This window comes from Lissotriton vulgaris, chromosome 1_1 (genome assembly GCF_964263255.1).
Source record: "Lissotriton vulgaris chromosome 1_1, aLisVul1.2, whole genome shotgun sequence".
NCBI lineage: Eukaryota > Metazoa > Chordata > Amphibia > Caudata > Salamandridae > Lissotriton > Lissotriton vulgaris.
The window spans coordinates 1,116,025,686-1,116,037,861 of record NC_141685.1 but is presented as its reverse complement, the minus strand read 5'-3'; the positions used below and the strand labels follow the sequence as shown (position 1 = coordinate 1,116,037,861).

Below are 12,176 nucleotides of genomic sequence, written 5' to 3'. Positions count from 1 at the left end.
AAGCAAGCCTACTCATGCCTGAAACTCCATTACCCAGAATTCCCTGCTCACTGCTTTGTCTCCACCCCTGCAGGCCAAGGATGGGTGGAGGAATTCAGCTCACCTGTGGCTGGCTGCTGCTAGCCTGCTCACACCAGCTGCATGTGATTACTGTGAGCTCTTTTAAGCCCCAGCTCCCTTCAGGCAAAGGTTGGTCATTGTAGTTGTTTACTGGTGAGACCAATCCTTGTTTCCAGAGTTCCCTGAGCTTTTGCTATTCTTGTTTCCAGTGTTTCCTGAGCTTTAATTATGTCTTGTTCCTGGCCTGCTGCTGTTTTCCCTGTTCCTGAATTAGCACTGCCTGCAGTGCTACCCTGACCCCATAGCCTTAGTATTCCTTGTTCCTGAACTGCAGCAGTTTCCCTTCTCCTGAATTAGCACTGCTTGCAGTGCTACCTTGTTTCCTGAGTTCCTGAGCTATAGCTATTCCCTGTACCCGAATTAGCACTGCCTGCAGTGCTACCTTGTTTCCCGAGTTCCTGAGCTATAGTTATTCTTTGTTCCTGGGCTTAGCTATTTCTTGTTCCTGATTTGCACTGCTTGCAGTGCTCTCTTGACTCCTTGTTTGCTGAGCTGTAGCTATGTCCTGTTTCCTTGAACCAGTATTGCCTGCAGTGCTACCTTGACTCCTAAAGCTTTGGTAGTTCCCTGTTCCTGAACCAGCACTGTCTGCAGTGCTGCCTTGACTCCTGAGCCTTAGCTCACTTCTTGTTCCTGCCCCAGCACTGCCTTCTAAGCTACTTTGTTTTCTTGATTCCTTAACCTGCACTATTATTGTATACCCCTGTTGCCTCCCCTTCTGTATGTCCGTTTCCAGTCCCTGCCTTGCTTCCCATTTCCTTGGTTCCAGTTCTAGTTTGCTGCCTTTCTATTCAGCTGTCTTACTTCTGTTACCTTGTATGTTTGTTACCTGCTTTCTGCCAAGTGTGCCCTGTCATTTCCTTCCTTTCCTGTTAAGCACTCCTCCTTGCTAGCTCCTTGTCTATTGTGTTTGTGTTTAGTTCTACCCCTTTGCTGTTACTGCCTTGCGCGTTCCTGTTTGATCGCCAGAATCCATGGGCTCAGCTGACTACCTAGGTGGTGTTTCTTGTTCACTGTGAGTTTTGTCTTTGAGTTACATTTATAACATCACTATAGGTATAAGCTTCACAGACCCTGCCTTTGCATGCATATTCTACATGTGGGTATTTGCAGTCAGTATCTGTAACAAGCATTTGCGGGTAAGAAACTTACTGAGCTTCAGTCTTACCATGTGGCGCTCCTGAGTGCTTTACCCCACACCCCCCTTTATTGTTAATGTTGTATTATATATATGTCTTGCACGTCCGTCTTGGGTGTAGTTAGTCTGAGTGCTAAATTGCCTTGAGTGCCCTTCCTTTCTGAGTCTTACCCATCTTGTTCACTTGTACAGGCTTCCCCTTTGAATCCCTCTTCTCCTCTGACTCCCTGTATGATCCTGGGCAGCACTGTACTCCTCCTTTCTGTGTACGTCTTCTACCCAGTTCCCAGTCCTTGTCCAAGTCTCTGACTGTGTTCCCCACATAGTCCCGGACAGTCCCTGACACTGGCTCCCCAACACTATCTGGTGCAGTGGGTGGGCGCGGCCTTCTCCTTATCATTTCCTGCCCCTGAGTGTATCACCCACAGGGGGGCGAGAGGCGCTCTTATTTAGAAAAACGTACATGTTGGTGCTACAAAACGATAGACAAATGTATTAACATACAAGGAAATAAAATGGGGGCGTCATTGTGTTCATGCTTTGGACTGGAGAGTAGAAGTGTGTATGTAAAGTAAGCTAAGGACTGTTGGAGGCAAGGCAAGGGGGTTGTAACAGACCTGCAAGGTCATTTAGTCCTCCTTTTCACTTCTGTGCACGCTTAGGGGCCTATCTCTTTGTTAATCCTACTGTGTTTCCCTGACAATTATGTTTAATGTTTCTGCCCCAGTAGGATGATTTGTTTGTTTGTTATCCCTCCTGTGGTTGTGGGGTTTTCAATTTCCCCTGATACTCCTTCCAATCGATAAAGAGTGGATGAGTCCTTTCTGTACCAGCAGGGTGACTGATTGCTGTGCTCAGTAGGGAATAGAGGTATCAACCTCCATGGTTATCAGAGTATTGATACCCCTGCCCTTGGAAGGTAATACATCTTGTCTTTACAGAGTGATTGATGGGTTTGTTATCCCCTCATATTCATACAGGGATATTGATTTGTGTGCTATCCCCACATTTCCCTGCAGGATTATTGACTCCTTTGTGGTCCCCTCCTTTCTCTGCAGGGTGATTGGTTAATTGATTCCTGTGTAACCTCCTCCTGCACCTACAAAGTGCAAAATTCATGTGTTAACCTCTTATCCCTGCAGGGCGGTCAATTTATCTGTTATCTTGCCTGTCCCTAATGGGTCATTGATTTCTCTAGGTACCTACACCTTCCTTTGCAAGGTGATGGATTTCTATGTTGCCTTTACTTGTCTCCTCTGGATATTCTCCTGTCCCTGTTGGACAATTGATTCCTGTATTACTCCTCTTGTCCCTGCAGGGTGATGTTTTTTCACTGGTTTTCCCATTCTCTCCCTGTAGGGTGATTGATTCCGTTGTTATTCTTCCTTTCCTTACAGAGTGATTGATTTCTCTGGATGCCCACTCAAGCATCTCTACTCCAGCCTTTTCCTACAGCGCTCCCATGCCGAGGCCTATGTTGGACTGTTCCTGCCACGCGAACCGGTTGGAAACCCTGAACTACTGCCACCGCAAACACCCCAGCCTGGTAATAAGAGTGCAGACTTGAGGAGGGCACGGGACGGGGTAGCATTGTGGCTCACTTAGGGTATCGCTGGTCTTTCTGCTCTTAGAGAGAGAAAGAAAGAAGAGTTGTCCTCCTTTTTCACTGAGGAGGAGAATCTCCCTGCTAGCCCTGACCAACAAGAAACACAAAGGCCATCATTTCGAGTGCAATGTAAATGCTGATTTAGTCGCTAATTGATGTTATATCTAGCTTAAGACATTCTGATTTGAGGAACTCTGAATGGGTGTGTATTTCCAGACCCGGTATATACCGAAACATGTTGTATCAGTATTTACTGCATGCAGTTTAATAAACCACCAACAATGCCGGGGCGCTTGGAATGAGATTCAAGTAAAGAGCGTAACAGTTATTATCCCCTCCACTGCCTGAGTATTTGTACTCTTGCTAACCCCAAGGGAATTGTTAGTCCCTTAGCATTTTCAACAGAGTGGTTAAAATGGTTTGTCAACCTTTCAGTGTGATAGTATATTGTTGCAGTATGTTGATGACATACTGGTTTGCATTCCTATAGAATAGCAGTGTAGGAAAAATACTACTAAAAGTGGGGGTAACCATAAAAGCAGATCCTACTTTCCTATAGTGGTTCTTCTACTATTGGCCCTGTCCTTTCACCAAGTTTGAGGCCAGTATCCCTCGTCGGAGCCGCAAGAACCAAACCCCTGTGCACCGTGTTGACTTGCAGTTTCAAAGGCTTGTTGGCTTCCTTCAACCAAGATCTTTGGGCTCCAAGTAGCTCCCACCTCAAGGATGTATGACGTTACAACGCATACTTTTACTCCGCATACCATTACAACGCGGTATTCACAACGCATACCACTACAACGCATAGCGCTTTGGGGTGCTGGATAGTGGTAAGTATAATTTACTATTCTAACTCCAGTCCCCGTGGACCCTAGGGAAGGTGTTGGATAGTAAATTAAACTTACCTCTTATCCTAGAGCGCCCCCCAGCGCTATGCGTTGTAATGGTATGCGTTGTAATGCCTGCGTTGTAGTGGTAGTGCGTTGTAAAAAATGCGTTGTAACAGGTGAATACCGAGCTGCTTCAGTGCTTCCAGCCTGTGGGTCCTCTTGAGGATCATCTTTGAATTCTTTGGGCTCCCCTGATTGCTCGGGCCTGCCCTGAGTCCCCTGCTTGTGGTAAGTCTCCTGGACCTTGCTGGTTCCGACATTTCATCTTCTTCAACTTCCACGTTGGTTGCAGTTTCCAAGGCTTGTTGGTGCTCCTGCAGGACGCCGACCCCTCAACTCTCGACATCCGACATGGGCCAGCTTGTGTATGACTAATGGTCTTCCACAACATTGCCTGGCTTACCCAGCTGCTGTTTCAAGGTCACTGTCAGCTCTCCCGCAACACTCGACATCGGTGGACATTCGTCTTCCGTGCCTCCTAGTCACTCCTGAGTGGCATAGACTCTGTCCCCTCTGCTTGCAGGTTCTTCACATCTTGAATCCACCTTTGGGTTCCACTGGACACTTTCACTTTCTCCAGCAGTGGCATCTTCCTGAAGTCCTCCATTGAGTTTGATGGCGGTTTCCGATGCCACTTCACACCCATTCACCTGGCTTCCCTTGGGCAGGTATCCTGGTTCCTAAGGTATCCACAGGTGGGTTGGGTCTCCAACCCTTTGTCTTCCACAGGGTTTCTTCAGGTTCCACTGGGAAGGGTCCTTCTTTAAAATTGCAACTGCGTCTTACCCATCGACTTGCATTGATCCCCCGTCGTGTTCCCACTCTGCACACGTCTTCCGTGGGACTCCTTGTTACTTACCTCGGATGGTTTCTTGGGTCCCCAGTACTTCTACATCTTTTGGGTATAGTCTTGACTTCAGTCGTGTTTTGCATACCACTATTTTAGTATATGGTTTGCCCCCCCCCCCCCCTGACCACTGTGTCTTGTGTGCTACTTACCTGTTTCTATTGAAAAGTTTTGTCTGCATGGTGAATATCTCCTGCTGGGAGATACCTGAGTGTGTTAGTGAGTATATTATAATAGATACATATCTTTATAAATATACTGTGTGGTTCTTTTTCTCTTAATCTATACCTATAACATTACGTTCTGGTAAAACAAGCTGCTTTACACTCCATCTGGACTAAGCCTGAAGGCTGCTCTCCACAGCTACCACTTAGAGACCTCTCTAAGGTTGTCTAAAACCACTAAAATCACCATAAGGGTAGTCTGGATTGCGGCAAGGTGCCCACTTACATAAGTGTACAATGTACACCAAGCCAGCTTCTCACAACCATCAGTAAAATAGATAATGCTACCTGGTATAGGATCCTCTGTTGCTTGACTAGATCAATTAGGAAGGTAATTTGAACAGTCATGCGCATCATCCTAAGTGTTTAATATAGGATGAGCAAAGAATGTTGCAGGATTCACTGTATGATACTTCACAATCTTCAAAGATGATAGTGACAGTATCACCTCATATCCTGACACTCTCAGTGTATTCAGAGTAGTCAGCCTTCTGAATGATAGCAAATATTGCATGATCTGCATAGCGGGTTAAAGGTGCCCCCATAACAATGTGGGTGCTCTTCTGCACTGCAAAGTCTGCAGTGACGAGAGCTTGCTCGCAGGGCAAATGTCCCCTCATCACTGAATCCAACAGCCCACTAAAATATGCAAAGTATTTGTGTTCTAAAGGATATTTCTGCTTAAGGACAGCTGTCATGACGTGACCATTGCAATGACAAAAAAAGATAAAAACTTCTTGGTGTAATCAGGAGTCCCCAAAACCAGGGCATTTGTTTTTTCTCAGTTTTCAATTTCTAAAAAATCTCCCTCATCGCTGGTGTCCATGTTATCGTGTCATTCCTGTCTTTTGCTTGATTGATAGAAGATAGCAAAGGTGCTATTAAAGTTCTGTAATCAAAACCCTTGTCTCACATAATTACAGATATCATGAAACGTCTGCATTCCTTTAATGGTTTCTGGCTCAGTCATTTGACGAATGGATGCTGCTCTTTCAGGGGTACTCGTTGACCAGAAGCTGACAGTATTTGGCTAAAATAATGGACTTCCTCCTGGCACCACTGAACTTTCTCCCTCTCTGCCTTGTATCTCTCTGTGCAAGAGTAACCAGAAGGTATATAGTATCTTTCCTACACTGCTATTCTGTAGGATTGCAAACTAGTTTGTCATCGGCATACTGCAACAATATACTGTCACACTGAAAGTTTGACAGACCATTTTGTTTTACCACTCTGTTGAAAATGCTAGGGGACTCACAATACCCTTGGGGTAAACAAGAGTACAAATACTGAGTCCCTCAATAGGAGAATGCTGTCAAATAATGGCTGTCTGGATGGAGAGGGATGCTAAAATAGGTATTCTTCAAATCTATAACAAAGAAAAATGTTGCATCCTGAGGTATATTTATTAGAATGATGGAGGGATCAGGAGCAATTGGAAATTCTGGTATCACTATATCGCTCAGGGGGGCGCAGGTCTTAAACCATATGCCAAGTATTAGTCCTTGGAATTCTTTACTGGGTAAATAGGGGTGTTACAACAAAATACTCCAGGGTAAATCAATACTTGCTCAGGCAGTGCCTGTATAGTAGGGGGTGCACTCATCTGATTCTTTTGAAAGAGGATACCAGCTCACTCTAGGTAAGATAGCACCTTCCTTTAATGTAATCCTGAATGATGTAGCAGTACAAATAAGGCCTAAGTCATGGGGGTCCACAGTCCACAAGTTGTCTGGCACTTGGGACAGATCTGTTGCCCTAACAGAATCAAAAACTCTACCTGGTGTGGGTGTCCTTACTTCTAATACTGTCAACTGTTTGTCATCCTGAAAGACTGCAACTATTTTCTTAGAATCATCATCAAACACCTTTTTCCCCTACCATTTTACCAGGCTCAATGAATATAACACATGCCCATAAAAAATGGTTATGTTTATTGTCTATCAGAGCCCCATAGATTAATGTTACCTCTAAGGCCTCTATCTGCAATATTAATTAAGTATCATGTGTCCAAGAATCTTGCCCTAGTTGCCGGAAAAAAAATTATTTAGGTAACTGGACTTCCTTTCCCAGTACCTCTGGTGTCTCTGCTATGATTTTATACACTGCTGTGGTAAATGCCTCCACATCAGAAGGTTATACTCTGATTTGATCACCAGTAGAGGAATCTACTGCTACTGCCATAATCCTGGAAGGTGAATTTCCAGGAGTAGAACAAATCATTGTACCTCAGACTCAAATGAATGGTTATATTTAATTTGGCCATAAGATCTCTCCCAAGCAGACTAGCTGGGCAAGCTGGAGAAAACAAAAAACAGCCATCAATGTACCACCTTCCTATTTCCATCTCCACTGATTTAGTAAATGGAACTTTCGTTTAATAACCCAGAGAATCCTTGTGGGTCCATTGATCTATTAGAGATTGGAAAGTCTCCCTCTCTAATACAGGATCGAGTTGCTCCTGTATCTATGTATCATGGTATTGATAGCTACCATCACAGTGGGTTACACATCTGGCCTATGCATCACTGACAATACTGGGCTCATAGAAATACTCTAAGGGCACCCTCATTGTGTAGTTCCTCCCACATATTTTGTCTAGCACCTTGGCTGCTAGGTGTTTTCCCCCCCTGTGCTGGAAATTACTCTTCTCCTGTATTCATGACGAGCTCAGCTCGTCATCAGCACAGCTCAACTGTGCATCATGACGAGCTGAGCTCGTCATCAGCATCGAAAGGGTTAAAAAGGATTCCCTCCTCTCACAATTACACCTCCATGTCCACTTTTTTTTGTAAACTCTGTTTATTGGCATTTTCATAGTAAACATCAAACAGCTCATGGCATGGACATTGAATCTGGTACTTTTACAGCTCGTATACAATATTTCCACAGCGCCGAGCACATACAACAGTGACAGTTAGCTAGTTGTTCTTGCTTGTTCCTTGTAATAAACACTGTGCATACAGTACATTGAATCTTACACAAGTATTGTTCTTTCAGGGTTAGATCAACTATTTTCACGCATTTCACAGGGCATATATGAGATGTGTGGGTTTGGCTTGGCTAACATCACACAGTGATAGCGAATGACCACTTCTCCCCACCGACTATAAGGATTGGAGGAGATAGGCCTCGAGAGGATCCCATATATAGCGGGGTCTAGAGCTTTGCAGTAGTAATTCAGCATATATGCTGTTATGTTTGAACAGCTGAGCTCTCGCAACCACAAACAGAGTTCCACAATTCAGTAAATTGTTAAGTAGAGAAAACATAAAATAACATAGAAGCAGATCCTTTGGTGTGAGTCTTGTCCCAGCAGGGTGGAGTTTATTGGGTCCAGACTTGAGGAATAACAGTAAGCCGACACGTGTTTCGTCGTGTGCCGTAGAGTCAACACGACTCTTCAGGGCTTAGACTCCAACCCTAGAGTTGGGTCGAGTGAGGTCTGGGCCTTATAGCGGTATTCCACGTAGGTGGACTAGAAAGATGCTATATAACACAGGGATTACTGTGCATCTATTATCTCTGGTTGCAAAGGAATGGAATGTCCAGTGGACCTGTATATGAAATCACGTATCATTGGACTAGTAGCTTCTATTCCTGAGATGTGTCTGAGACTTCCTGGTTAAGAGTCTCTGAATCACGTTGTGTGAAAAGTGTATACCGGGAGGGGATCCATAAAGTTGAAGACCAAGGCAAACGGGTATGTTTCCTGGTTGGCGGTAGGCTAATATTCGGTATCCCTCCTCCGTAGGTTCCCGGTGGCCGTCTGTCATGACCGCTTTATGGATCCCCTCCCGGTATACACTTTTCACACAACGTGATTCAGAGACTCTTAACCAGGAAGTCTCAGACACATCTCAGGAATAGAAGCTACTAGTCCAATGATACGTGATTTCATATACAGGTCCACTGGACATTCCATTCCTTTGCAACCAGAGATAATAGATGCACAGTAATCCCTGTGTTATATAGCATCTTTCTAGTCCACCTACGTGGAATACCGCTATAAGGCCCAGACCTCACTCGACCCAACTCTAGGGTTGGAGTCTAAGCCCTGAAGAGTCGTGTTGACTCTACGGCACACGACGAAACACGTGTCGGCTTACTGTTATTCCTCAAGTCTGGACCCAATAAACTCCACCCTGCTGGGACAAGACTCACACCAAAGGATCTGCTTCTATGTTATTTTATGTTTTCTCTACTTAACAATTTACTGAATTGTGGAACTCTGTTTGTGGTTGCGAGAGCTCAGCTGTTCAATTGTGTTTGGTCTTTGACTTTTTTAGACGGTTAGGGGCAATTTTCCGTCTGCTCTTCACGCACCACCCAATCACCATTTGTGTTCTCTCAAACGTGAACGTTAAACCTGAGGCAGTGCGCCCATATTATCTGAACCCCAAAATTCCCTCTGATAGTTTACTATATGCTGTTATGTTCTTGACAGCATATCATGTCCTTTAGCCACTCCTTTAATGTAGGGGCCCTACCTCCCCCCCCACCTGCATGCCACCCTGCATTTCACCAAAAACAGTCCGAGTGAAACATATCATCTGATAGACAATTACATTTTATTGATATAGGCCAACAACTCGACCAGCAGGTCGAGGTCTATTCCTGCGTGCACCATGCTATTTAAGGCTTCTCCTACTTCCTCCCAAAGTTAGAAATTACTGTGCAGGACCAGGCTAGGTGCATAAAATCAACTCCCCCATCCCACTTCTCTCGCAGTTGTCATTATCTTTTAATTTATACCTGTACAGCCTCGCTGGGGAGTAATACATTCTGTGCAGAAACTTGAGGTGTATAATCCTCAACCTGCTACTAGCCATACTTCTGTTTGTTGACAGAAATTTGACCATTTCTCATCTTCTAATGGGCTTCCCAGGCCAGCTCTTCTTCCCTGCCTAATCTTCTACATTGGCTGTCGCCAATTTGTAGCGTGAGAGCAGTTCTATAGATGCGTGACACTGCGTGTGAGGGGCTGTCCACCTGATGTAGAGTGTGTAGCAGCAGGAGCATGGGTGGTTCCTCAGGGAACTGCAGCTTTGCCTTTTTGACATTTTGTTTAAGCCTAGTGTTTAAGAAGAGGTCACTGAGCGTGGGAGTTTGTCTCCTGAAAAAATCCTCTTTCTGCTTAAAACTCCCATCTGCGTACAATGCTCCCCAGGTGTATACCCCATATCTGCGTAGCATACGTTTACATATCCCTTCATGCTTGACTGGGAGAGAGTGTTGAAATATTAATAGAAGTGCCGGGGAGTACACCATAGGCACCTGTAGTTTTTTTGCAATGTTTTTCCAGGCTGAGTTGGTACATGAGTCGGTTGAGTCATACCGCCGGCCTCCTGGCTTCCTGTTCCCATAAAGCCATCCAGCGGTATAGGTGACATATATCCCTGCTCCACTGCAAGGTGTGGCATGAAGAGTGGGGGCTTGAACCAGTATATAGCATAGTGTGCTTGTGCACTGAGATAGTAGAGCTCTGGATCTGGTGCTTCAAATCCCCTTTGGGCGAAAGGCAGCATCAGGGTACTCCACTTGATTCTAGGCTGTTTGCCCCCACCCATGCAAGTCCAATTAGTTGGCTTTTTAAGCTTAGAAAGAAAGGTCACCCGGTGAATATGGAATGTTTATGAACAAGTATAGGAGTTTGAGCAATACCACCATTTTCGTCAGCTCGATAGGGCCAGCTAATGATAAAGGCATCACCATCCACCTAGTTATTGCCTCCTCAATGGAGTTGAGGGCTCTGCCATAGTTGGTTCTTAAGAGTTCTTCCCTGTCTTTCATGATTATAATGCCTAGATATTTGAGTTCTGTCTCACACATTTTAACGGGTAGTCCAGTGGGCATTCGGGGGGGTGTTGGTTGAGGGGGAAGATCTGGGATTCATCCCAAGTTGTTGTGATGCCAGAGTATGCGCCGAATTTGATGATTTCCCAAAGAATACCATTGAGGCCTGTCTACTGCTCCCTTACATAATGTGATGTTGTCCGCATACAGTCAGGACTAATACAGGTCTAGTTAGATATTGCAGTGCGTACTCTCTGTGATACTGCCGGAGAGTGGCAGCTAAAGGCTCTATTGCGAACAGGAGGGGCGAGAGCGCACAGTTGTTCACCATTGATTAACAGCTTCGCTTTAGGTTTGTGGTATAGCAGCTTAACCCATGCTAGATACCCAGATGGTAACCCCATATGCACCAACACGGCCAACATGTAATCCCATTCTAGGGAATGAAAAGCTTTTGTGGCGTCTAGAAAGACTGCCGCTGGACTTAGCTCAGGTTCTATGTCTTGAATGATGGAGAACAGTGTGCGTAAATCATGTGATGTGGCTCTGCCTAGCACAAAACCTGCCTGATCTGAGCAAACCAGCTTCTCCGTGAGAAGGCTCGGTCGATTCGCTAGTACCTTGGTGAGTATCTTAGCATCGCAGTTGATTAAGGCTAAGGGTCTATATGATTCTGTGCGGTTGAGCGGTTTGCCCGGTTTCAGGAGTGTAACAATGAGGGCCTTGGGCATGAATTGCGATAATATCCCCAATTGTACCGCCTCTTCATACACCCGTTTCAGGAAAGGGGACAATACATCTATGTATGCCGTATAAAATTCGGCTGGTAAGTCGTCAGACCCAGGTGCCTTGCCGGTGCCCAGGTGCATGATTGCTGTCCTAATTTCATCCTCCTCTAAAGCTGCTGCCAGGAACTTGTGGTGTGCATTGCTCAGCCAGGTCAGTTCCACAGCTTCGAAGTATGTGCTCGTTTCTGCATGGATGGATCCGCACGAGGTGTATAGTGCTGAGTAATATATGCTAAATGTGTGGAGCATTGCCTCTGTGTCCTTCTGGGAGATACTGCTTCCATCTATGATTTCTATAATGTAGTTAGACCATTTAGTGGGATGCGTCAATTCTGCCAGCGCTTTCCCTGGTCTCTCCCCCTCTCCATATCTTCTAGCTTGGGGATATTTTCCGCGGACAGGCATTCCCTTTCTGCCATTTCTTGATACTCGGTAAGTGTTTCTCTAATGCTCACCAGCGTCGACTCTGTTCTGCTCGTTTGTGACTGCGTTTACAGTTTTCTTAAATTTTTCTCTAGTTGGGATAGGGTTCATCTGATATCTTTTAGTATACCTTCCGCTTTGGCTATGCATACACCTCTCATAGTGACTTAACGCCTCCCAATCCGTCGCCCGGGAGGGTACTGAGTTTATGTTGTTTTTAAGGAAGTCCTCTATTTACTGGTCTAGTTCAGTCTTGAAGGCATGGTCTAGTAGTGCTCCAGTAGGGAGACGCCATGCTATGCATCTGTTTCTGTTTCCCGGAGGGAGTAGTCGCATATAGACTGGGG

At 45.3% G+C, this 12,176-nt stretch overlaps 1 protein-coding gene across 1 annotated transcript in view; it reads left to right on the top strand.

Moving 5' to 3' along the window:
* Positions 1-12,176, top strand: part of LOC147748716 (uncharacterized) — a 341,752-nt gene that overhangs the window by 87,345 nt on the left and 242,231 nt on the right. Inside the window, exon 7 of the mRNA XM_086936477.1 lies at positions 2,656-2,804. Coding sequence (XP_086792603.1) covers positions 2,656-2,804 — 149 coding nt within the window. The remainder of the gene's footprint in view (positions 1-2,655; positions 2,805-12,176) is intronic.